This window comes from Aquarana catesbeiana, linkage group LG01 (assembly GCF_042186555.1).
Source record: "Aquarana catesbeiana isolate 2022-GZ linkage group LG01, ASM4218655v1, whole genome shotgun sequence".
Lineage (NCBI taxonomy): Eukaryota > Metazoa > Chordata > Amphibia > Anura > Ranidae > Aquarana > Aquarana catesbeiana.
In genome coordinates, this window is record NC_133324.1 from 782,685,921 (window position 1) to 782,713,557 (window position 27,637).

At 41.8% G+C, this 27,637-nt stretch overlaps 1 protein-coding gene across 2 annotated transcripts in view; it reads left to right on the plus strand.

Moving 5' to 3' along the window:
* Window positions 1-27,637, plus strand: part of NEIL3 (nei like DNA glycosylase 3) — a 99,258-nt gene that overhangs the window by 56,657 nt on the left and 14,964 nt on the right. Inside the window, exons 5-9 of one of the 2 annotated variants that reach the window (XM_073606749.1) lie at window positions 2,695-2,908; window positions 3,114-3,188; window positions 3,262-3,428; window positions 8,463-8,626; window positions 12,577-12,964. In XM_073606749.1, coding sequence (XP_073462850.1) covers window positions 2,695-2,908; window positions 3,114-3,188; window positions 3,262-3,428; window positions 8,463-8,626; window positions 12,577-12,964 — 1,008 coding nt within the window. The remainder of the gene's footprint in view (window positions 1-2,694; window positions 2,909-3,113; window positions 3,189-3,261; window positions 3,429-8,462; window positions 8,627-12,576; window positions 12,965-27,637) is intronic. The other variant, XM_073606745.1, reaches the window with a different exon arrangement.

The following is a 27,637-nucleotide window of genomic DNA, read 5'->3' on the forward strand; positions in this document are numbered from 1 at the left end:
TATGAAATGAGGAGAAGCTCTGCTGATTTGATCATCCAATCATGTGCAAGCTAAAATGCTGTGTTTTTTTTTTTTTTCTTGCATATCCCCCTCAGATCTAAAACGACTGCACTTGTAGTGCAAAGTAGATTTACCTTTAGTAAATAACCCCCAGGGTGTCTAGTATATCCAGTTAATCTGCCCTGCTGCCGGAATCACCCCCCATTTCACAGTACATGGCATTTCAGCTCTGAATCATCAATGAGTACACAGAGATGGTCCCGACAGCAGGAGCTGTAAAAAAAAAAAAAAAAAAAAAAAAGAATAATCTGGCAATTTTATCAACCACATTGCTCAGCTGCAAATACAGAAAGATATAATAACATTGTTTCATTTTGTATCTTTCTGCTTATTCATCTACAGATTTAGTTAGCAAAAAATAAAAACCCCAGTGGTGATTAAAACCACCAGAAGAAAGCTCTATTTGTCTTGGCCCCCCCGGTGTCACATTTGGCACCTTTTCAGGGGGGGAGCAGATGCCTGTCTAATCCAGGTATTTGCTCCCACTTTCGGCGAAGGAGCGCGGCACAATTCGCGGCGAACTACGCCATGGCCAGCCCCTCCTCAGTCCGCAATCCCCCCCCCCCCCCCCCCGCTGTCTTCTGAGAGACACACAGGTTCCAGAAGATAGCAGAGACCATTCAGAAAGCACAGCGCAACTCGCACATGCGCAGTAGAGAACCAGGCTTCGCTTCCTCATTCCCTTACTGAAGATTCCGGAGCCAAGGGACAGGTCAGCTTCAGGACATTGTGGGTGCCCTGGACAGGTAAATGTCCTTATTTTAAAAGTCAGCAGCTACAGTATTTGTCTCTTTTTTTCCCGGCGGAACACCGCTTTAAATTGACTAATCTGTGCAATACATGAGCACATACTGTAGCCAGTCTGTGGGGGCCAGAATTATTGTTGGTTGGTAGGGGATCAAATACTTATTTTACTCGCTGAACTGCAACTCAATTTATAACATTTGTATCATGTGTTTTTTCTGGAATTTTTGTTAGATATTCTGTCTCTCTCAATCAAATAATAATTTTCCTAACTCTGTGTGTGTGTATGTATATATGTGTCTCTAATCTCTAACCTCTTTTGGTGGACATCTCCTCTGTGCTGTGTGAGCTGGGGAATGAGAGTCTGCCTTACTGGGATATTTTCTCTTGCGCTCTTTCTTTGGCCTCTTTCTCTCTTTGCCACCCCCCACTGTCCTCTCCTCTTGCTCTCACTCACCCCTTTATCTCTCTCCCCCACACCCCACTCTCATCCTGACTTTTGCGCTCAATACACTGTATTCTATTTTACTTACTCCTGCACTCAAACATGTTGTATGGACTGCAGGAGAAGGATATGGGATGACAGCATGGTTGTCCTAGCTGTGAGGCCGGCAATGCTGGGTGTTTGGAGTGCTGTTTCCTCATCACTTGGTCTCATCCAGATGTTAATATTAAACTCCCTAAATGCCAGAAATGGTTATCGTTAATTGGTATTGGTGAGTGTTTAAAGAGGAGGTCCAGCCCCTCCATGAAAAATTAATTCAGCAGCTACAAATACGGCATCTGACTTTTAATATATGAACACTTACCTGTCCAAGGAGCCTGCAATGTCGGCACCCCAGCCGATCTTCAGATCTGCTGTCGGGTGCAGCTGCCGCCATTCCCGGTAAGGGAACCCGGCAGTGAAGCCTTTCGGCTTCACAGCCATTTCTCTTTGCATGCGAGCTGCGCTTTCTAAGTGGTGCAGAGGAAGGAGGAGGGGGCTGAACTTCTGAGAGACCGGGCTGTGGTCTCCCCATAAAGGTACCAAATGTGGTATCGGGTGGTGGGGAGAGACGGATAAGCGGAAGTTCCACTTTTGAGTGGGACTCCACTTTAAAGAAAATTGTCGATACACTTAGTCGTTGCTATGAAATTTGGTATCGGTGCATCCCTAATCTATAGCATAAATGTGCCCAGTGTCATTGACATTGCAATTAATGTGTTTACATTTAAAACATTTGTTTTTATTTCTTCTTCTTCCTTTTTTTTTTTTTTTTTTTTTTCTGTATGCACATTATTATGCATTATGCATACAGGCTGTACAGTGATTGGTTGGTGTGTTGTTTTTTTTTTTTTTTTTTAACTCTTCCCATTTCAAGCCTATTTCCTGGCTCAGATTGACTGAAAAAAAAAAAAGATTGTCTCCAAGTGGAAATTTCATGTTTAAAATGCACACTGCACGCAGTCCAGTGCGTTTTTTTTGTTTTTTTTTTTTTTTTTTTTTTAATCAAAAACGCATGGATAGTAGGTTATATGGTTTTCAATTTCATAGTTCACACCAGTGCAAGTCAGTTCCACTTCCAGAAAAGTAGAACATGTTGCATTTTTACTGTTCAGGAACGCAGATAAACGGACATACATGTCCTTATTTTAGGTTAAGAAAAAAGAGGGGGGTGGAAATGCAGTGGACCGCATCAAAAACGCACATGCAGAAAAGCATCCGGAACTGCGTTTTTATGGTGTGAACTGGCCCTAAAATAAAGTGCAGAACATTTCATACTGCATACAGTATTTCTTATGTTTTTCCTAAACTTTTTATTTTTTGTGGTTAAATCACCCCATTTTTGGTTACTTTGAAATTTTTACCTCGTTAAAAGTAATATTATTTGAAAATGTCTTCCTACTCAGGAACGCTTCAGAGTGTCAGGAAAAAGTGCGGTTATTTGAAGAATTGGATGTGTGCTCCTCAAAGTTCAGTTTTTCTAGAGCGGAGTGTGAGGTTAAGAAGCAGGGATGTCGGATGCTGTGTGACGTGCTCCTTGATCAAGCATTGCTCCCTGGAGTTGGCAACATTATCAAAAATGAAGCCCTGTTTGATAGTGGCCTACATCCAGCTGTACAGGTACAGTGAACTATTTTTTTTTTTACAGAATTGATGGCAGCTGCTGCTATTGCAAATTAAATAAGTTGTCAGACCTTTGTAGAAATTATTGTGAATTTTTGTTGTAACGTGCGGGGTGGTTTTTTTTTTTTTTTTTTTTTTTTTTTTTTGCATGTTAATGATATAATGTCAAATGTTTTACTATTTTGCTTTGCTGTTATCACAGGCTGGTTTACTAACAGATGGACAGATTGGCCATCTGGTGAAGATGACACGTGACTTTACGCTCCTCTTTTATAAGGTAAATAGTAATTTAATTGTTACAAGAACCACTGTGGAATAAACTCCATACTAGAAATTTTCTGTTCTTGCAGTGTCGAAAGAATGGATCAGCTCTTTACAAGCATTACAAAGTATATAAAAGATCTAACTGTGGCCAGTGTGGTACAAAGATCACAGTATGTCGCCTGGGAGAACACAACAGAATGACCTATTTTTGCTCAACGTGCCAAAGGGATAAACCTCAGCAGCTTGATCTGAGGTATACAGCATATTTTGTAGTTACTGTATGTTATCAAAAAATGCAACAAATAGCACTTGTTCTTTCGGATTTTAAAAGTAGAACTAAGGGCAAAATTGTATTTTTTTTTTTTATTTTGGATAGAGTAAGGGAGATCTAGGCTTCCTATCTCACACCTGGAACAAAACCTTCGATCTGAACGGCACTCAGCCATTCAGAGGCAGCTTTGTATTCTGTGAATCAATACAAAGCTTCCTCTGGCTGAGGTGAAGAGGCTGGCTGGTGATGTCATGATCTCTGACTTGGCCAATCAGAGGAAGCTTTGTATTCATTCACAGAATACAAAACTGCATCTAAATTGCTGAGTGCCGACTGCGTTCTTCCGAGGATGAGACGGGAATTCTGTCTCATAACCGGAACCCAGCACTGTATGTAGCTGAAGCTTAATAAAGTTCATACAGCACTTGGTGAAGGAAGTAGTTTGTTTGGACCAGCTTGGTTCAAACAAACAATTTATTTAAAATGACAGGAATCCTGGAGATCAGCTTTAATTTGTGTCTTTTGTGTTCAACTTAAATATATTTTGGTGGTGTGTGGTTTTTTTTTTTTTTTTTTTTTTTTCCTTTTTGGTTTAAAGTAACAAACATGTTATACTTACCTGCTCTGTTTCCTCGCCAGCGCTCCTTGCACCACCCTCCTGCCCCCATAGCAAGCAACTTGCTATGGGGGCACCCGAGCCAAGCCTGCTGCTCTGTGTGTCCATTCGGACAAGGAGCTGCAGGTCGGCCCTGCACCCTCTTTCTCCTCATTGACTCACTGACTTTGACTTGGCCAATCAGGAGGGTGTGTCCTGGACAGCCGAGTCTCTCGTGCAACATCGCTGGATCAAGATGGGGCTCAGGTAAGTATGAAGTGGGGGTGGGGGTGCACACCGAAGGTTTTTTTCATTCTAATGCATGAAGATAAAAAGCCTTCTACATTTTTTTTTTTTTTTTTTTCTGGTCTTCTCAAGTGACCCTGCTGGTAACACTCATTCTGTTACAGGATGAAAACTCTTACTAGCCTTATTTTATCTTTGTAGAAGCAGCATTTTCACCCAAAGCTGCTATCTAGATTCAGGCAACAAACACCTCATCTTATGTAAATAGGAGGGAAGTGTTCTTTAACCACTTGAACGCTGGGCACTTAAACCCCCTTAATAACCAGACCAATTTTCAGCTTCCGGTGCTCTCATATTTTGAATGACAATTACTCAGTCATGCAACACTGTACCTATATGAAATTTTTGTCCTTTTTTTTTTTTTCACACACATAGAGCTTTCTTTTGGTGGTTTTGAATCACCGCTGGGTTCTTTATTTTTTGCGCTATAATAGAAAAAAGACCGAAAATTATTAGTAATTTTTCTTATATTTTGGCCAAAATTTATACCGCTACATATCTTTGGTAAAAATAACCCAAATCTGTGTATATTATTTGGTCTTTGTGAAAGTTATAGAGTCCAAAAGCTATGGTGCCAATATCTGAAAATTGATCACACCTGAAGTACTGACGGCCTATCTAATTTCTTGAGACCCTAACATGCCAGAAAAGTACAAATACCCCCCAAATGACCCCTTTTTGGAAAGACATTCCAAGGTATTTAGAAAGATGCACGATGAGTTTTTTGAAGTTGTCATTTTTTCCCACAATTCTTTGCAAAGTCAAGATTTTTTTTCTTTTTCTTCTTTTTCTTTTTCTTTCTTTCTTTCTCACAAAATTGTCATATTAGCAGGTTATTTCTCACACACAGCATATGCATACAACAAATTACACCCCAAAACACGTTCTGCTATTACTCCCAAGTACGGCGATACCACATGTGTGAGACTTTTACACAGCGTGGCCACATACAGAGGCCCAACATGCAGGGAGCACCTTCAAGCGTTCTAGAGTGCCCAGGCCAATTCTGACATTTCCTCTCCTACATGTAAAAATCATCATTTATTTGCTAGAAAATTACAAAGAACCCCAAAACGTATATGATTTTTTTTTTTTAGCAAAGACCCTAGAGAATACAATGGTGGTAGTTGCAACTTTTTATCTCGCAAAGTATTTGCGCAGCAATTTTTCGAACGCTTTTTTTTTTGGAAAAAAAAGTTTTGTGCTTAAAAAAAAAAAAAAAAAAAAAAACTGTAAAGTTAGCCCAATGTTTTTGCATAATGTAAAGGGTGAAGTTATGCCGAGTAAATAGATACCCAACATGTCACCCTCAAAATTGCACACGCTCGTGGAATGGCGCCAAATTTCGCTACTTAAAAATCCCCATAGGCGACGCTTTAAAATTTTTTACTGGTTATATGTTTTGAGTTACAGAGGTGGTCTAGGGCCAAAATTATTGCTCTCACTCTAACGATCGCAGCGATACCTCACATGTGTGGTTTAAACACCTTTTTCATATGTGGGCGGGACTTGCGTATGCGTTCGCTTCTGCATACGGGGAATTTTTTTTTTTTTTTTTTTTTTTTTTACTTTATTTTAGTTTGATGCTTTTGTCCAAAAAGTACATTTTTTTTTTTAATCACTTTTATTCCTATTACAAGGAATGTAAACATCCTTGTAATAGGAATATGGCATGACAGGTCCTCAATAAGACCCCACATCTCAGCTCTAGGCTAGGAAGCCTAAAATAAATAAAAACAAAAAAAAAAAAAAAACAATCCTGGTTTCGATCGTAGCCGTGAGTCGGTAGAAGCACTTGAGGGCGGCGAGAGGGGGGGGGGACATCCCCTCTCGCCTCCCGTAAGAACGATCAAGCAGTGGAACAGCCGCTATGATCGTTTTTATGGTGTAGGGAATCGCCACCTGAAAAAGCTGATATCTGAATGATGCTTGTAGCTGCAGGCATCATTCAGATATCCCCGCACAAAGTCAAGGACGTCGTATGACGGCCGGCGGGCGGGAGGTGATTAAAACACATATTTTATTTATTTATTTTTTTTTAATTTATTTTTTTTTTTTTAACACAGTTATCCATTTTTATACAATATTTCTAACACACAGCATGCACATACCAAAAATGACACCCCAAAATAGATTCTCCTACTCCTCCTGAGTACGGCGATACCACATGTGTGAGACTTCCACAGCCTGGCCACATACAAAGGCCGAGCATGGCTGGGTATGGCAGAGTAGTGCAGAGTATTGCTGAGCATGGAGGGATGGATCCATGGATGTGATTGCACATGTCACAGAGCAGCGCTGTGGGCACTACACATGCAGCCCACAGAGCTGCTGCCATCCGATCCCTCCCCCTCTGTACCGATCGGTACACAGAGGGGAGAGAGGAACCAGCGTCATGACATGGCGCCGGTTTGTTTACATGTGATCGTTCCGTCATTTGACGGAGCGATCACGTGGTAAACAGTTGCAATCAGCGGCCGTTTACCGTGATGTGCCGGGTCCTCTGGACCCGGCGGTCACGGATGTTCCCATGTGAGCACCCCGGGGGCGCACGGGAGCGGTTTTCTGGGATCACGTCATAGTACGTGTTCCCAGAGTTATCCAATCGCCCTGCAGCCGTCATTTGGCTATGGGCCGGTTGGTAACTGATTAAATAGGAGCTTCTGGCTCCCCTCAAAATTTAAAAGTCAGCCGCTACAAATACTGTAGTGGCTGACTTTTAATATAGGGACACTTACCTGTCCAGAGATCCAGTGATGTCCTCACCTGAGCTGATTTTTCGTCAGCTTTGGGTGCTGGTGCCTGCACCATCGGTAAGGGAAACCGGCAGTGAAGCCTACTGCACATGCGTGAGTTGCGCCGCACTTTGTAAATGGTCACGTAGTCTTTTGGTACCTGTGATGTTTCCCAGAAGGCTGCAGGGGAGGAACTTCCGACTCGCATTCTGTGATGCATCTTACCAGAAGTGGGAGCGTGTCTCTGTCAAAACAAGGTATACCCCCCCCCCCCCCCAATAAGGTGTCAAATGTGGCAGTGGAGGCGGAGGGAGGCTGCAAACAAGGGGCACTTCCCCTTTTGGGTGAAGTTCCACTTTAAAGAAGACAATGGGAAACGCTGATAATGTTGTTTAATATATCAATTTAGTGCACAGGAAGTTAAAAGGACACTGGAAATTGAACAGCATCAGCATCAACTTTTCTGTACTTACAGAAAATATACTTTAGCCTAAAAATATAAAATAATGTAGTTATCACATTTGAGGACTGGTCAATATTCTTGGCTTTAGATTCTCAAATTTGAGGGCATTAATTTCTGATTCCAACTGCATTGCAAACTTGAGGGAATTGTTCCATTTTCAGTTTCCATTTATTCGGTATAATGCATCCTTGTCACGTATGCTGAATGCTTATAAAAGTTCTTTAATCATGATTGGCCGTGTTTTTATCTGGATGTTTATTAACAACCTATGTTCAGCCCCTGTAACTTCATCTTATTGTAAACCTGTATAAGGAGATTGCTAGAAATACCATGTGGCCTGTCAGACAAAGCTGCCTTTTGGTCTTTACCTCAGGCAACTAGCAGCAGTCGGGAATGTTTGAGCAAGCAGGTGAATCCAGGGGGAAATGTTAACAGTCAGAACAAACACTGGTAAGCTCCTCCAATAACTGTTTTAGCATAACAAAGTAATTAATTGATTTGCTGCAAATAGGTTGATTTATAATACATTTTCAGTAGGGTTTATGAAGGTCACCTTTTACCTTTTTTTTAAGCAACATATTCTTGCTCATCGTGGTTTGAGTAGGTTTGTCTGCCTTAGCTGGCTCAGTGACTCCAGCATTGTCCTGGGTCCCATGCCACCATCTTCCACTCTGATATCAGGAGATAGCTGTCTCTTCAAGGTTCTTGTATGGAGTGCCATTGGATCTGCCTCCTCCAGCTGCTCTATATAAGCTGAAGCCTTCTGGGATATCTGACATGGATATATCAGGGGGCTGTTGGAGTGACGTAAACCTCATTCTTGCCTAGGGTACAATGGAGGGAGGGGGCAATGTACTGTTGTGCAGTAATGTAAAGCACTCACAAACTATACATTTTATCTGTGGCTTACTGTATAGTAAACTTCCCAAAAGAAACAGTCTTATTGGATGGGCCTGTAGACAAGAATCACAAGACCAAGTGGCCAGGAGTGATGAAGAACATTGGGCATGCCAAATCTGCACACTCATTAACAAGCCTTCAGATGAGAAATGTGATGCGTGCCTGACTCCTAAACCAAAAGGTATTGTAAATTGTAGACTATGCTCTGTATGCAGCGTATATATTGCATTGATATTCCGAGACCAGCTTGATACTGCTGTTCCAGTTATACAGAAACCAGCTGTATTATCACAAAAAGCGTATTTATTGCTATATCCATTTTACAAGCAAAACTTTTAAATTGGCCCTGAGTGCTTCAGAATTTCCTGAACGTTATTACTTGGTGGGATATACTATGACTTACAGTAAATGTAACTATTAAGTTAACATTAAGTTAACTAAAAAGTTAAAGTGCTTAGGTAGGGAAAACTGAGGCTTGTGATTAGATGTTTTTGTATCACCTTTTTTGTTTTTTACATAGTAATACATAACCTTTCACAGACTGAGTAGCAGACTCTGACCTGCAGGATATTTTTTTTTTTTTTTAACTATTAAGTACACTGATAGTATGGGCTCCATAACTACAGGAATAGGGGAGGAGGGGGGTGATTACAGTGTGTTTGTGTTCTAGTTAAAGGAAAACTCCCGGAAAATGGCTACATATACAGGTGAAAAGACTCATATTTGCTGATTATATTTAAGGGTTTGTGGTTCTGTGAAGCCAGTCAATCCCCTTAGGTGGCTCACATACTTCCTAATTAAGCCATTTGTCTTACTGATTCACCAATCCAGATTATTATTTCATCTGTGCCGTCAGCCTTCTAAATAAATAGTAAATGATCATCGCTGTTGATCTAGGAAGCAGTAAATAAGATCCAGGAAGTAAGAGTGTTATCTTCCTGATTAGAGAGGTGTGTGCATTCCAAGAATGTCTGGCCAAAATTACAAAGTCTTTGGTAGGTAACCCAATAAACATATATGTAGTTAGCTGTTTGGCTGGAGTTCCACTTTAAGCATCTGTCAGGGATGACTGCTCAGTGCTGCATTTGGTGTATACGTGCACACTTGGATATTTTTAGTGTTTGATAATTTTTGGGGGCAAGAATATAGGTAACTTTGGGAAAAAATGTAAAGTAGTTGTAAACATCAAACATGAAATATGAAGAAAGCATATCCACATATAGTGTGTAATTGTCTCAATCCAGATCACTAAGTGTAATTTCTTATGACCTGTTCCTCTGCTATCTGTATGAGTCACTTCTGGCAGATTTTCCTGACACAAAGGTAATGTGAGGGATCTCTAGCACACAGCCTGTGATTGACAGCCTCAGGTCAGTTCCTGTGTGCTATGTTGAGCTGGTGTGTTCCTTCCCTCCAGTCAGCTCTCCTCACTGAGCTTTTTGGAGTGTAATTTCAGCTCCCCACCCCCTACTTTCCGATGGCTCAGATATACTATATAAATTCTGGATATTGAATAGATGTAGAGAAGAAAATGCTGCAGATAAACAGGTACAACTTATGTAGGAGCATTTGTTTCATCTGTGTATCACCTGAAGCCAGTCACTTCACTGGGTATATGCAAGGTTTACAACCACTTTAAGATACAAGGTGCAGACAATGTACAGAGATCAAATGATCCAAGGAATGTACATACAGAAAATTAATTACATCAAATGCATGCCAAACTTCAAGACGTTAAACAGGCTGAAAATCCATTTTGACCTTTTTATTAATGAAACATTTTAAAGGCTGGCATATTGCTGTATTCAGTAGTGACCAACATATACAGTTCAGGGATGAAAACTTCTTTAAATAATCACACAGGCCAACACACATTTTGGTGCCTCGAATGTTAGGCCCGTTCTTGGGTATATTTGACTCCCTAATTCCAAAAATGGCACCAAAGTTTTCCCTATCAACACAAGTTTTTTTCATATACAGCAATATCATCATATACCACTCTTTACTCTGTTTGCCGGTCAAAAATCCGAAAATAAATATAGAAAAATATTTCTGGATGATTCAGACCGTCTCACCGTGAAGTAGCCATAACCTCTGTGGTGCTTGATCTGCAAAAAAACCCATATAACTAGAATACAGTTAATAACTTACACTCTAGAATCCAATGTTTGCAATGTAAAATTACAGTTGTAGATACATAAACACTCACACTATCTGCCAACTTGTATACACAAACTAGGTAACAGAAGAACAAATTAATCAGCATGATCTTATTAAAAACAGACTAAAATGTATTTAAAATCGACTGTTTCTAAGAAACCAGAGCTGATGCAGTCTAGCCAATGCAATTTTCTGAATCTGTGACCCAAGTAATCCCAAGAACAGGTGTGGTGTGTGTTTTTTGTTTTTTTTGTTTTTTTTTTGGGGGGGGGGGGGGATGGGAATGGCACACAGCTTTTTTTGGATGTGTACCTACAGATATTTGGGGTCCATGCACACTGGGCATAAAAAAAGTTGCTTCTACAGGAGTTTTGCGTTTTGTCTGTAGAAGCAACTCAATGTTATCTTCTCCCCACACATGCTGTCACAATAAAAAAATAAAATTAAAAGCCTGACTAACCCAACCGCATCATTCATTCAGAGTTCTGTGAAAGGGAAAACTGCGGTTGTTGGCTTGTAGTTCTCAAACTACCAGGGTGCTGATGAGCACTCTAGATAGAACATTGAATCTTCCGGTCATTCAGTAACTGCCTGCCTGTACAAGACCGCTACACGGACAGTCTGAAGGAGCCTGAGATTGCACCCAGGTCACGGGTGCAATGGTTTTACAGGCTCCTAATAAATGCACGTCTTTTTGCAGGTAAAAAAAGTATGTATGTATAATTTTTTTATTTTTAACCACTTGCCCTCCGGAAGGTATAACACCCCCCCCCCAACCTCCCAAATGACCAGCCTATTGTTAGCAATATTGTTGTGTGTTTTTTTTTTTTTTGCGCTATAAACAAAAAAGACCGATTTTGAAAAAAAAATATTTCTTTCAGCTATCCAATAAAAAAAAATGTAAAAAATCAAATTTCTTCATCAATTTTAGGCCAATATATGTTCTACATGTTTTTGGTAAAGAAAAATCCCAGTAAGTATATATTGATTGGTTTGCGCAAACGTTATAGCATCTACAAACTATGGGATTGATTTATGTCCTTTTATTTTGAATATTTTGTTTATTTATTTTTTTACTAGTAATGGCGGCGATCAGCAACTTGTAACGTTATTGCGACAGACAAGTCAGACACTAATTGACACTTTGTGGAAACCAGTGACACTAATACAGTGATCAGTGCTGATGCACGGTACACTGGCTGGAAAGAGGTTAACATCAGGGGCGATCAAAGGGTTACATGCGTTTCTAGGGAGTGCTTGCTAACTGCGGGGGAGGTGCTTGTACTGTGGGAAGGCAGATATCCGTGTTCCTGCTCAGCAGAAACCCAGAACCACTACCTCCCCTTCTCACAGAACGGCAATCTGCCTTGTTTACCTAGGCAGACCGCTGTTCTGTCTTTTTCTGGAACAATCTGCGGGTCCTGGCAGATGCGCTGATTTGGCTTCCGCTGTGTCACAGCAGGAGCAGGTTGCCGGCAGCTCGCTTGCGTGCCCCAGATCCAGGAGAGCCACCTTGCTGTTTTGTGTGTGCGCATGTGTACAGTATATGGTCAGCAAGCAGTTTAAGGTGAACTTATACTTTTAAGCTCAGTGTTTAGAGGCAGGAGAAAAAAACACTTCTTCTGGTTTGCATTTTTTGTTTTCTGGCAGAAAAAAAACGAAACGCTCCTAAATTTGTGTATAAAAATATTCTATATGAGCTTTATTTTTTTTCCTGGTAAGGGAACTGGCATTTTTTTTTTTTAAGCTCATTGTGCGTGGACTACAAATCTCAACCAAAGAAATGGGTATCGGTTTGTGATCGTAGCTCTCTCTCTAGATGGATAGATAGATGAAAAGGTCTAAAAAATTATAAGATGTTGTAAAATGACACCTTCAGAGATTAGATACACATTCACAGTATTGTGTGCTCACATGCTATAATGTGTTTTAAAACAAAACTGCTAACCTAACATTAATCCTCTGTTTAAGTTTTAGCCATTGCAGATAATGAAAGTGTTGGATATGAGACAGACTTGATTAAGTATCCATGTAATAATTTTGGAAAACCATTGTCTGAAATGAAGATAAACAGAAGAACCACTTTTGGTCATACAACATTGGTCCTAAGTGATTTTAGTACCAAAACTAATGATGAACAAAATCGTAAGCGGATGTCCTCTTCAGAGATGTCTGTCAGCTATACTTGCAGCAACACGCTTAACGTCTCAAATAAGAGGAGAAGCATTGAAACCGAACTGCAGATGATGAATAGCAGTCCAGATACTGGAGTTTCACATTCATTTGTCCAGCATCAGAAGAGACAGAAGACTGATCAAATGGCACTAAATTTCCAAAATGAAAGCAACACGCCAGTCGGGTATTTTTTTTGTATTTTTTTATCTTTCTCAGATATGCATTTCAAATTTTATCTGTTACTGAACCAAAGCAGAAGACCCCCAAATTCTAGGGGATAACAGACTGTAGGGTTGATTTACTAAAACTGGAGAGCTGCAAAATCTGGTGCAGCTGCGCATGGTAACCCAATCGGTTTCTAACCTCTGCTTGTTTAACCACTTACTTACTGGGCATTTAAACCCCCCTCCTATCCAGACCAATTTTCAGCTTTCAGCACTGACGCACTTTGAATGACAATTGCGCGGTCATACAAAACTGTACCCAAATGAAATTTTTATCATTTTTTCCCCACAAATAGAGCTTTATTTTGGTGGTATTTGCTCACCTCTGCGGTTTTTATTTTTTGTTAAAAAAATGTAAAAAGACTGAATTAAAAAAAAAAAAATAAAATATTTTTTTATATTTTGTTAATAAAAAAATTAAAACAGGTAATTTTTCTCCTTCATTGATGTACGCTGATGAGGCGGCAGTGATGGGCACTGATGAGGCGGCAGTGATGGGCACTGATGAGGCGGCAGTGATGGGCACTGATGGGCGGCAGTGATGGGAACTGATGGGCGGCAGTGATGGGAACTGATGGGCGGCAATAATGGGCACTGATCTGTTACACTGATAGGCAGCACTGCTAGGTGGCACTGATTGGCACTACTGGTGGGCACTGTTCGGTGGCACTTGTGGGCACTGTTCGGTGGCACTTGTGGGCACTGTTCGGTGGCACTGTTAACTGGCAAAGATGAGGCAGATGTGCCTCTTCCACTTCGGGACCTTTGTCCCTCTCATCCCTCTCATCACCCTATCAGCGTGAGTAGAAAAAAAAAACAATTACCGATCTTTGTTTACATCATGTGATCAGCTGTCATTGGCTGACAGCTGATCACATCGTAAGGGGCCGGGAACGGCCCCTTACTCGGATCGGTGATCAGCCGAGTCTCAGTGACTCGGTGAGTCACAGCGCGCTCGGGCACGCGCCAGGGGAGGCCGTCATGTGACGCCTCCCGGGGAATTCAGGTCCGCGCCGTGGCCATCATTCGGCCATAGCGCGGATGGCAGGTGGTTAAGTAAGCTTGAGAAAAAAGGCTGGAAGTTTATTGATTTCTATGCAGATGTGCACCAGATTTTGCACTCCAGTTTTAATAAATCAACCCCTGTATGACTTATTCCTAGTTGGTTTAAAATAATCCTAGTGAATTTTAAAAAAAAAAAATGTATAGAGAAAAATACTGTATGTAAATTGCTATGACTGACCATCTTCTAAAAGCACTAGTTCCCAGTTCATGTTGATTCTTTGGATTCAGATACTTTTAGAAAATTAGAATTTCAGATCTGCATACTTCAGTAAAGAATAAGCAGCGAGGACCATCAGTATATTTTATTTCTAACAGTTAACCATGGATGGATATGTGTGTGTATATATAATATATATATATATATATGTATGTATAATGTGTGTCCTCTCTCTCTCTCTCTCTCTCTCTCTCTCTCTCTCTCTCTCTCTCTCTCTCTCTCTCTCTCTCTCCTCTCTCTCTCTCTCTCTCTCTCTCTCTCTCTCTCTCTCTTCTCTCTCCTCTCTCTCTCTCTCTCTCTCTCTCTCTCTCTCTCTCTCTCTCTCTCTCTCTCTCTCTCTCTCTCTCTCTCTCTCTCTCTCTCTCTCTCTCTATAACAGTAGGCATCACGTACAGAAGGTGGTACAATATATGTAACAATTTTTATGCGATCATTAGTAGCAAAGTATTTTTATAACGGTGATTGAAGGTCAGAAGACCCAAAGGGGACAGCACCAGTCCGTGTTTTCATAGGTTGTTTAGCTAAGAGATACAGCCCTCTGAGAGGAGCCCAAAATCTTGTTAAGAGTATAGCGGGCGTCTCAAGTACTCTCTGATACTGTTATTACAGAAAGGAAAGATGAAAAAAAAAAATACCGAGTAAACAAACCAGTAAACGGAGAACCTAAGGGTAAGGTATGCTTACAATGCAGTATTATCTGGAATGTTTTCAATGGGAGAGCATCTATATGTCTTGGGATCCTGTTGACCAGGACTTCCACTTCCTATTGTAGATGGGCATGGTGTCCATGATAGTATGATATACTTTCTCCATGAGTTGTATGGCCGCCATACGCTTAAGGACCTGGTCCCAGGGGACCCCAGGAGCATGCTAGGACAAGGTGATAGTCCAGTGGACTGCACTAAATAGAGTGTGGGCCAGGTTTGTCCGGGGGGGGAGTTCCGGGTATTTCTGCGAAGAACAGACACATTTGATGTCAGTCATCAAAATACCTGTGGTCTCAGCTACCTTGGAAGTTACGTTTTGCCAGATCTGCTTAAATGCTTTACAACTCCAGGAGATCTGTAGGTGAGTCCCCTTCTCGAGGCAACCTCTAAAGCAGTTTTTGGAGACAGTGGGAAAAAATTTATGTAACTTTGAGGGGGTGTAATACCAACTCGTGTGCAGTTTAACCACTGTCTTCCCAGTCTTTTCCAGAGAGGTCACTTGTCCGTTCTCTGCCTCCCAGCCGAGCATAGCTGCAGATTTTTCTGGAAGGCCCAGTCCGTTCAAGTAGTTATATATAGAGGAGATAGTCCCTCTGTCCCTGTATGAGGGTCCACATAAGTCCTCGAATGTGGTCGGTGTACTAGCTTCACTCAGAGTAATGGGAACTGAAAAAATGTCTGATCTGCAGATATTTGTAAAATTCTGTTCTAGGGAGGGAGTGGGTGGTTTGTAGGGAAGAGAAAGAGCAGATTACCCCATCCTTTAATAATGAGTCCAAGGTAATGAGATCTTTTGAGATCCAAAGGGCGAAAGCACTTTGAGGGGACTGAGTGGAATGTGGGGTCTCTGTCAAAGGTTGCCAGCCTGGGGCCAGATGGGAGTAGTGAAAATGTTCTTTTATATAATGACCATAAGTGTAGGGATTGTCCCACCACTAGGTTTAGAGGGGATATATCTTTGGGGCGAACCGAGTTTGCCCATAGTAACCCGGGTAGGAAGCATGGAACTTTGGAAGTCCACTCAAAGCGGAGCCAAGGGATACAATTCGGGAGGGTGTACCAGTGTGCCAATTGGACAAGTCTGGCAGAGGTAATATAACTAGATTTGGTAGTCCCAGCCCACCCATGGCCCGTGGTCTATATATCATATTCCTACCCAGGCGGGGTTTTTTGTTTTGCCAAATGAAATTATTGACGTCCCTCAATCAGCTCAATCGTCTGGCGTGACACATATGTAGGGAGGGCCTTGAAATAAAACCATAGTTTTGGGAGTATTGACATCTTCACAGCCTGGATCCTACCTAGAAATGTAATATGGTATGGACCCCACATGTGTAGTAGCTGCCTAATAAGTGCGAATGCTTGGGGGCAGTTAGTGAGGTATAGTCTGCGGAGTATAGGTGCCAATTTAATGCCCAGATAGGGCAGCATCTGTCAGTTTATTGAGAAGCCGAATTTAGATTGAATGGAAGATATCATATTTTGAGGAAAATTTTTATCGGGAGGGCATAGCATTTGCAGAGGTTGACCCCCAGACCTGAAATGTCGTGGAATTTGCGTAGGGTAGAAATAAGGTTGGGCAAAGGAACAATCGGATCCGTCCAAAATAATAGAACGTCATCGGCATACAAACTAAGTTTGAATTTTTGGTCTTCCTTCAGGTATCCCCTAATATTAGACCGATAGAACGGGTCAGGGACTCGATAGCCAGGGCAAATAAGAGCGGTGACAAAGGGCAACCTTACCTTGTTCCCCTGCCTAGTGTAAAGTAATCAGGGTTACACCCTGGGAGTTTTAGCCGCGTGCGAGAGTGGTGGTAAAGTGCCTGGAATCCGTGCACAAAGGCCCCTAAAAAGCTTAATTTCTCGAGAACCGATCCGAGGTATGGCCACAACACGCTGTCTAAGGCCTTGAGGCTGTCAAGCTCAGGAGAAGCACTTTTTGTAAGAAAAGATCCGCTTCTTGTATGATATTGGATGCCAGTCTAATATGATTCGTGATTTGCCTGGTTGGGATAATTCCTGTTTGGTCAGGAGAGATTAATGAGGTGATCATTTTGAGAGCCTATCTGCAAGGATACGGCCAAATATTTTCAGGTCAGTGTTAATAACTGAGATCGCTCTATAGTTTTGGGGGAGAGAGTGGTCCTTGTTTTGGTTTGGGGATCAGGGACATATTTGCCATAAGCATATCATCCGAGAAAACGTGTCCTTTAAGGGTGTGATTGAAAAGGGATTTAAGATAGGGAATTAAACTACTTTGGAATTTTTTATAATATGGGGCTGAATAGCCATCTGGGCCAGGGGTTTTGGAGGGTTTTAGAGATTTGATGATAGCCGTTATTTTTGAGTCTGAGCAAGGGACATTCAGCTCCTGTAGGTTTTCTCGTGTGAGGGTGGGGAGAGGTAAATTATCTAGCCATGTCTTGATAGAGGGGTCCGGTGAGGAGGTAGGGGGTGAAAGGAGCTCTTTGTAAAATTTGGAGAATATCTGCAGTATCTCCAAGGGGTGGGAGACCTAATTTCCGTTGGAGTTTTTAAGTTTGTATGTGTGAGGGGGTTGTATAGATTCCGAAAAAAAAAACTCAAACATGGCTGAGTTACTGTGTAGCAGGAACTTGGCAATTGACCATCTCAAGGATTTCTCAGTCTGCTCTGAAAGGATCTTCTCCAATTCCAATCTGTTTACATTGATTTGCTACAGTAGGTCTGGAGAGTGGTTTTGGCTATGTAGGTGGTATAGTTTGTCCAGGTCAGTAGTGAGTCTGGTGATATCAGCAAGTCTCCCCTTATTCCTTGCTGCGGCTAGGTGAATCAGGTGTCCTCTAATTACCGCTTTATGAGCGTCCCACAAAGCGGTGGGAGGGATATTGTCTGTGTCATTAATGGCAAAGTATTCTTGTATATGTTTAGAAATTTGGGATACTAGCACTGGGTCCGTGAGGAGGGACTCATTAAGTCTCCAGTCTGCGACGGATAGCCGAAGACCTATGTGTGTGATGTCAAGGGAGACTACCTGGTGGTCCGACCAAGGCCAAGAATGTATAGAAGCTGTAGTAGAGTTTGCGATGAGTATAGGGGTACAGAACAGGTAATCCAGTCTGGAATAACTGTCATGGGGTTGTGAATAAAAAGTGTACTCCCGGGCTCCCACACTATATGCCCGCCATGCGTCTACCAATTGGTGCGAGTGTAGCAGTGATTTCAAGGTTTTGGAGAAAGCATTGGTGACACTACCAACTCGAATTCTATCGAGAGCTGAATGTGCCACCAAGTTAAAATCGCCCTCGAACAGTAGGTGTGGGGAGGAATATTTATCCAAGACCTGGAAAAAAGATTTAAAGAAGGTTGCTTGTGAGTCATTAGGGGCATATACATTGGCTATAGTAACCTTCTTCCCATGCAGTGAACCCTGAACAATAATGAACCTGCTCGCTGGATCTTTGTATATATGTTCCACATCAAATGGTAAATTATTTCTAAAAAAGATTGCCACTCCACTCGGGACCTGGACCCAAAAGTATTATAATGCCATAAGATCTATCAAAGTAGGTTGGGTGATTAGCTTCAGAGAAATGGGTCTCCTGTATGAGATGGTTGTCGGCCTTTAGGTGTTTATACGATTTGAAGGCTTTTTTCCTTTTTTGGGGGGGTGGGAGTTGAAGCCCCTAACATTGTGGGAAATTAATTTAATACCCATTTTAGATTTGGGTGGCTAAGTAGGTGTGGGTTAATGGGGGAGGGCCCCAAGGAGCGGTCTGCCGGGGACTCCCACCTATGCAGGGTGAGAGTACCCAGAGTATAAATTACATCCGTGATACCCCTGAGGGGGCTGCCAGTAATTGGCGCCAGTAAAATAACAGTTCCCAGAAAAATAGTGTAGGTTCTACCGTAAGAGTCCCAAAAAACAAAAAAGGCAAAATTAATAGAACAAAACCATGAGTATACAAACCAGTGGGCTCGGGAGGGGATAGGCCTTCCTGACAGTGAAAAGATGTATCAATTGTCGGGTATAAACTTCCTGAACAATAGGACACTAGTGTCAACACTCTTGTCAACCTGCTAGGAAAATTAAAAACCCCAAAAGTTATAAGGAAAAAATAATTGTTCCTTCTTTTTTAATGCGAGACAGTGGGGAGGCCCGGAACCTACCACCCCAAACTTGAGGAAATCTGTCTGTCTCGCAGTGAACTTCAACAAGAGTAGGGGGACAACCAAACGGGTGCCGCTGTGTTCTAGCACAGCGGGGAGCAGTCAAGATGAAAGATGGTGCAAAAAGGAGTAAAAGTCTCTCACGGGGGGAGGGTGAGGCACAGGTATTGAAGAAAAGATCATTAATTCCTCCCTCCCCCTGTATGATATGGTGGTCCTCCTTTACTGTCTTGTGAGGTCCCTGTCTGTGGGAAAAATAAACGTATGGGGTCCGGAACTTGTGGGAAGCGGTGTTAAATCAGATCAGTCTATCCCTGAGATCCTGCCTCTGTCTTCTGCGATCTCTCTGTGGTGAAGGGGTTGTCCAGATGGCTGTAGGGTGAGGGATGGAGAGCATTCTAGGTAGAACTTGTTTAGCCAATAATCCCAATTTTACCAGGAGCTCCTTCCCTTCTTAGACTGTGATGACCTTGTAAGTAGTGCCATTGTGTGGGACTTGGAGCTTAAAAGGTAATCCCCATCTATAAAGGATTCTTGCATCTTGGAGTGCTGTGGTGATCTCCTTCGTCTTACAACGCTTATCTAGAGTGGCAGGGGATATATCTGGAAATATCTGAATCCTGGTCTCGTCTAGCAGAATGTTAGGGGTGTTGCGGGAAGCCCTAAGGATCTCCTCCTTTACCAGGTAGTCTTTAAGGCACAAAATTATATCTCTGGGTGGTTTTTCCTCTGGCGGTTTGGGACAGAGGGCTCTATGAATCCTGTCACAGGAAAATGCAGCCACTGGAGATGCAGGCAGTAAGGACTGGAACAGTTTGTGGATTGCAGAGATTAAGTCTGTAACCGCCTCAGGGATCCCCCCTTATTCTCAGATTGTTCCACGTGTTTCTGTTGTTCAAATCCTCCAGGTGCGCCTGGAGCTGGGAGGGTTTCATGATCTCTGCAGAGATCCATGTAAGCAAGTTGCAGCTCATCATGTTTTGTCACTAGGAGATCTGTTCGGCCCCCTAAGACTACTATCTCCTGTTGCAGAGTGTTTGTGGATGCATATAGTTCGGTCTAGAACTCCTGTGAATTCTTTGTATACATTGCTGCAAGGCTATCCTCGCGGTCAGCCTTGGTGAGCTGCACTGTGTACTCACCGTCTCCTAACGAATGAACTGGGGAGACTGTTGGGCTGTGTCCTGAGCATATTGTGGCTCGGCGCCATCTTGAGGCTTTCCTGCCATCTCCCGAACCCTGAGGAGATCGTAAGGGACATTTGTGCTGGTTTCCCGCGAGACTTGGAAGACAGATTGCACCGCTCGTTCCACTGGGGGTGTTGGTGATTTTAGAGGCGAAAGGAGCAGATTTATGGCCCCAGGGAAGGCGCTGAAGTCCCCGCTGTGCTCGGAGCTCCGCTCAGTTGCGACCGTCCAGCTTTGCGCCGCGCATGCTCCCTGGTGCTACTGATTTTTATTAGACCCCACAGTATTTGCACAAATGTTTATCAAACCAATATATTTGCAAAGAATACACGAATACAGATAAAAACACAGCAAATTTTACAAAATTCCTACTAAATATAGAAGCTTAACTTGTATTAAGTTAATAAATGACAAATATTTCTAATTTTTAAATTGCGCCTTTTTGCGAAATGGTGAAAATTGAACAAAAGCGTAAATATCCAAATTTCTCTAAAAAATCTGAAGGTTTTCATTTTTCCCTTACAGCTTTCAGAATTTGTGAAAGGCCCACAAAACCGTATATTTTCTGAAAGGACATGACCTCTAGAATAAAAAAGGTGCTACTGATTTTTTTTTTTAGACCCCAGCGGTACTTGCGCAAATGTTTATCAAACCAATATATTGGCAGATAAAAAAAACACAGCTAATTTTACAAAATTCCTGCTAAATCCCTACTAAATAGAAAAGCTTAACCTGTATGGAGTTAAGAAATAACAAAAAATAAATTTTACATTGCGCCTTTTTTGCAAAATGTTGAAAATTGAACGTGCCCAAAAATTTCTCAAAATCTGGAGGTTTTAATTTTTTACTTACTGCTTTCAGAATTTGAAAGACCCCCCCCCCCCCCCAAACCATATATTTTCTGAAAGCATAGGACCAGTAGGATAAAAAAGGTGCTATTGATTTTTAAGGCCCCGCGATATTTGTGCAAATGTTTACCAAAGCAAAAAATATTTTTGCTAAAGATATACTAAAATCATTTAATAGTGGATTCATACATGGCAAGATGTACACAATTCCTGCTAAATTTCTAGTAAATATAAGTTAAAACTGTACTGAGTTATTAAATAACGAATCTCTGTATATTTTTAAATTGTACCTTTTTTGTGCAATGGTGAAAACTGAAGGTACGCAAAAACTGTAAATAACAATTTACTCTAAAAATCCGGAGGTTACCATTTTTCACTTACAGCTTTCAGAATTTGAAAAGACCCCTCAAATTAGACATTTTCTAAAAGCACCTGACCTGTAGAAAAAAAAATGCTACAGATTTTTTGGGCCCCACAATAATTGTGCAAATGTTCATCATATCACTATTTTCACAAAAAATACACTAAAATCATTAATATTGCACATAAACGCAACATAACTTACAAAATAAGTTAGTACTAAAGCATCGTTCACATGTGGCATACTAAAGTGTATGCCCATGGGGGGGCCATGTTTACTCGCACAGGGATGCCCAGGTATTCCATGCATCCTCGTACAGGCAGTCCCTTTTATGTCAGTTGGGATGCAATGGCTGCACAGGAACAGCTGCTGTTCCGATCTGACATCCGTGTGGGTACATGACCCCGAACACAGACAGTGTGAGCTCAGGGACATGCAAGCAGACCTAAATGGATGAAAATTGGAAGCAACGGCTCTGTTCGTCTAGTTGCTACATCCCACATGACATCAATGAGACTGCCTGCACAGAGATGACGTCCGCTCTCTGCTGACATCACAAAAATTGGTCTAGGCACTGTCATCCCGACAACAGAAGTCTGGATCCACTGGGTGCCTGGACTGATAGCCGTCTCAGCGAGCCTACTGAGAGCCTGAGACAGCTGCTCCCTGCCCCTCAACAGCTCAGTGCTCCAGTGAGTGTGGGGGTGCAGAGCAAAGAGCTGCTGATTGATAATCAGCAGCTCTCTGCTCAGGGAGCTGTGAGAACCGAGCCATCGCTGTTTGCTTGGTTCTCAGTGCAGAGTTGGCGGGGGACAGATGCACCTTGTTAAGTATGATGGAGGGAAAACCCCCAAACCCGTACTTTTTAATGACACGGTTTCTGGAGCTAATTTTAATGCAGGTAGGGCACAAAGTGAATTTAACTGCCACCTTAATCAGCCACAGAACCTGTGTAATTTTGTTTGGTTTTAAAGGGAAAGGGTGGCAACCCTTTTATTCCAGGATCATGGTTGAGGCTACCGTCCCACTGGAGAGCCCAGAACTGATGCACCCCCTTCAATTGGGTGCACTGTAAAGAGTGGAAAGAACTTCAATTCCTCTAAATCTATCTGGTTCCATCATATTGGGACATATATTGTGTGGACATATATTGCGAGAGTAAACCTGTGCCTTGGTTGTTCAGTAGTTGGTAATTCAACATTTAAAAGCAAGTAAATCCTATTGCATTCAATACAGTCTTAGTGATAAAATATTTACCATGTGGGAAGTTCAGTGTTTTGAAAGAAATGGCTATACTACCCAGATCTGTTTAAAAATATCCTTTCTATATTTATTTTTTATTCACATCGGTGTACTCGGTCTGCACAGTCTGATAACCATTAAAAATGTCCATATAGGTGTAAAACAGAGACAAATAATGATGCACTTCCTTAACAAATTAACTTCTTGGCACCATTAACAAGCAGGATGAAAAGAATGAACACCTCACAAGTAAATGTCGGTACAAGATTTTTATGTTAATTTATGTTCTACGTAATGATTTTTTTTCTTATAGGGAAAACTATCAACTAGTGACAGCTGTTCCGGTGTTCACCTGCTCCAGTTCTTGTTAACTTAATTTCCTTTTAATATGTCTCCTTCGGTGGCCCTAAAACAATGTGGTTGCATAATTGCCTTATGAAAATGTCACTTTGTTTTTCCTTTGACAGAATATCCTGAAAGTGATTATTTCATCAGTGCAAATAACTCCTTATAGAGGTTTTATTTATTCATGCTGCTTTTATGAGCTTCAAGTACATATTTAAACTATTATGTGTGTGGGACCAGCAGTAATGAAAAATAAATGCATTATTCTTGCACACTAATGCCGGGTAATCTTTGTGCCATTTTGATGACAAGAGTTATAAGAATTCTGCTGCTCATTCTTCTCCCCAGAGAGGATGTATGAAATAGAATAGATGCATTTTATTTATAGAAATGAACTACAGTAAAAAGTTAATTTCCATCTTTTAGAGGAATTAATATTTAATTCCATGTAGGGGATATTCAGTGCACATTAATACTGTCAAAAATGCAAATTTGCCTTTTTGTTTTACCTATCCACCCGTATAAATAACTAAACCTGGACTATGAAGAATATGTGCATCTTCATGAGGAAACATTTAATATGTACTTTTAGGTATTTATCTGGTCTGACTTTAAGGTTATACCCAACCAAAAAAAACAACTCTCCTGACCACTGTATATTTAATAATAAAATAAGTGGGGGGGGGGGGGGAGAGATACTTTGATATAAGTATATAATATAAGTAAACTGCTATATTTTTAAAGCTACAATGTACATGTGCCCGTATTGTTTACATTTCATCTATCAGAGCAAGATGTAGGCTGCCAGTGCTGGCCAGATTTTGATAATTCTAGTTGCCTGGCTGTCTCTGGCTTGAATACTTCGAAGTCACAGACACAGACCAAACTAACATCAGTTCCAGGCCTCTTGGAAAACATATATAAATCAGAAAATCTGCATAATAGGTAGTCAGTCATTGTTTTTAGGAGGTCAGAAAGTGAAGCCTATATATTTAAAGTTTTATATTAAAGGCAATATATGTTTTAAAAAAAAAAAACAAACATGTTATACTTACCTGATCTGTGCAGTGGTTATGCACAGAGCAGCCCTGATCCTCTTCTCGGGTCACCCGCCGGCGCTCCTGGCCTATGCTTCCAGAGCAAGCAGCTTGCAATGGGGACACCCAAGCAGGCTCGCTCCCTAGTCGCTGCGTGTCCGTTCACACACAGAGCTGCGGCTCGGTCTCTCTCTCTCTCTCTCTCTCTCTCTCTCTCTCTCTCTCTCTCTCTCTCTCTCTCTCTCTCTACTGCTGTCTCAGCCAATGAGGTGGGAGAGCCAAGGACTTTGTGCACATTTCTGGATTGCGATAGGGCTCGGGTAAGTATTCGGGGGGCTGCTGCACACAAGGTTTTTTTTTTACCTGCATGCATAGAATGCATACAGGTGAAAAAACCTTAAGCCTTTAAAACCAGTTTAAATTGAAACCGGTACTAAGACAAGACATGCAGGTGGATGCATCACCAACCTTCTCAATACTAGCTGCCTGTCTCTGGCTTCAATACTTCCTGAGCCGCTGACCTGAGACAGGCATGCTTTTTAGAGTAAATTTAGAACGTGTATGCTTGTAACAAATCAGTCACTCAAATATAAAAGAGAGCTAGGCACCTAAAAAAAGAGTACTCACTTTTATTGCCTTTAGTGTATTTGCCAGAAGAAGAAATTAACTCCAGTAAGGTTTGGCAGCCTTTATCAATCAATTGTTTATTTTTTTTTTAAATCGTTATGACAACAGAAACTACATCTTGCGGCATGTATGCATTCCTTGATCATCCGATTGCGGGCGTATACTGTTGTGCAAAATGTAAGCACATTCTTTCCCTGGAAGCCCAGGTTCTGAATCTAGGGAAGCAACTGTCAACACTGAGAAGTCCCTCCTTACTAAAAGAGTTGGGATCGTACCTGGCAGGTGTCGGCAGGGGCCAGCACAGAGGCAGGTGGAGATAAAGAGGGGCAGGCACCAAAGCAGAGTAGATGGGTGACAGTCAGGAAGGGTAGAGGGGAAAGTGCTAGGGAGGCTGGTCCTGGGCTGGAACATCCTAATAAGTACGCCCTGTTGAGTGACATTGGTGAAACCAGTCAGGGACCAACACTGCTGGAGCTGAGTGACTCCCCTAGCTGCCAGGGGAGTAACTCCTCCTCCCAGTGAGGGTGGGAGTAAAGCCAAGGGAAAGGAAAGACCGATGCTGATGGTAGGGGACTCAATTCTTAGGACAATCTGTCACAAAGACCTGAAGCACCAAACTGTATGTTGTCTACCGTGCGATCGGGTTTCTGCACATCACGGATCTGGTGGACAGATTACTGGGAGGGACTGGGGAAGACCCGGCTGTCATGGTGCATGTTGGCAGCAATGACAAAGTCAGAGGAAGATGGAGTGTCCTAAAAAACGATTTTAGGGACTTAGGAACTAAATTGAGGAAAAGGACCTCCAAGGTAGTATTCTCACAAATACTACTGGTACCTCGAGCCACACCAGAAAAGCAGAGGGAGATTAGGGAAGTAAACAAGTGGCTAAGGAGCTGGTGTAGAAAGGAGAGGTTTGGGTTTCTGGAGAACTACTCAATCGGTTACCAGCTGTATAGAAGGGACGGACTGCACCTAAATGAGGAGGGTGCAGATCTTCTGGGAGTAAAGATGGCCGAAAAGTTAGAGGGGCTTTTAAACTAGGCGAGGGGTGGGGGGGGGGGGGGGTCCAGAGGTAGAGATAGCCAGCGCAGAACATATTCCAGAGGGTAGTATTGGGAGCATTGGTGGTAGGTTGAACAAAGCGCCTAAATCCGAGGTAAGTATAGCAACAAGTCCTATTTGCAACCCCAGTGAACCCAATAAGGAGATTGGTATGTGACCAGTCTAAACTACGTGGCATGTTCACCAATACCAGGAGTCCGAGGGACTAGATGGGGGAGCTAGTGTTACTGTTGTATGAGGAGGATTTAGATTTTTTAGGAATTACAGAGACTTGGTTCGACAGCTCACATGATTGGCTGGCTGGCAACCATTCAAGGGTATTCCCTATATCGCAGGGATAGAGAAGGTTAAAAAGAGGGAGGGATAGGTCTGTATATAAAAATGATGTACAAGTGAATGTGAGAGATGACATCACTAAGGGAGCAAGAGAAGAGTTGGAATCCTTATGGGTAGAGCTACAAAAGGAGGAAAAGTAAGGGGAAAGTAATACTGGGAGTATGCTATAGGCCCCCTAACCAAAGTTGGATTAGCGGCAAGAATGGGATGTGTCATTATAATAGGGGATTTTAATTATCCAGATCTAGATTGGGTGGAAGGAACCGCGCATTCATCCAAGGCTCGCCAGTTCCTAAATATCTTGCAGGACAATTTCATGGGTCAGATGGTAAATGCACCAACTAGAAGCAAAGCGTTACTAGACCTACTGATTACCAACAATACAGACATGATCACGGATGTGAAAATACAGGGCAATTTAGGAAACTGCGATCACAGGTCAATTTAGTTTTAATATAAATCACACAAGTAGGAAACTTAAGGGGAATACAAAGACACAATTTCAAAAGAGCCAACTTCCCTAAACTATAATCCTTGCTAGTGGATCATAATTGGGATAAAATCTTAGGAACAAAGAACACGGAGGAAAATGGGTATGCTATTAAATAAGGGCATTAGCCAGTGCATCCCAATGGGAAATAAATTTTAAAAGAGCTGGCTTTCTTAACTCCAACGTAAAAATAAATATAAAAGCAAAGGGAAAGGCCTTCAAAAAAATACAAGGGTGAGAGATCATAAGCATGCCAACTTTACAAAGAATGCAACAAAAAATGTAAGGGTGCAATCAGGGCGGCTAAGATAGAACACGAAAGGCACATAGCGGGGGAGAGTAAAAAAAAATCCCAAGATATTCTTTAAGTACATAAATAGAAAGGGAGGTCAGACAATATTGGTCCCATAAAGAATGTTGAAGGGAATCTGGATACTAAGGATGGAGAGATGTCAAAGGTTTTGAATTTATTCTTCAATCTTCACAAGGGAATCGGGGGAGGGGGCGCTTCAGTAACCAAAACTGCAATGTTTATTCTCTTGACCTGTCACAGGAAGCTCCCTCATGGCTAACAGAGGACAGAATTCGAAATAGACTTGAAAAACTTAACATTAATAAGTCACCAGGATCAGACAGCTTGCACCTGAGGGTCCTTAAGGAACTCAGTCAAGTAATTGCCAGACCATTGTTCCTAATTTTTATGAACAGTCTAATGACTAGAATGGTACCAGCTGATTGGAGAAAAGCCCAACGTAGCCCCAATATTTAAAAAAGGGCCAAGATACATCCCTGGGAGTTATAGACCAGTTAACCTAACATCAATAGTATGCAAGCTCTTGGAGGGGATGATGGACTATATCAGGGATGTCCAAACTACCACTGGACTATATACAAGATTTTAGTAATGACAACGGTATCATTAGCAGTAATCAGCATGTATTCATAAAGAATCGTTC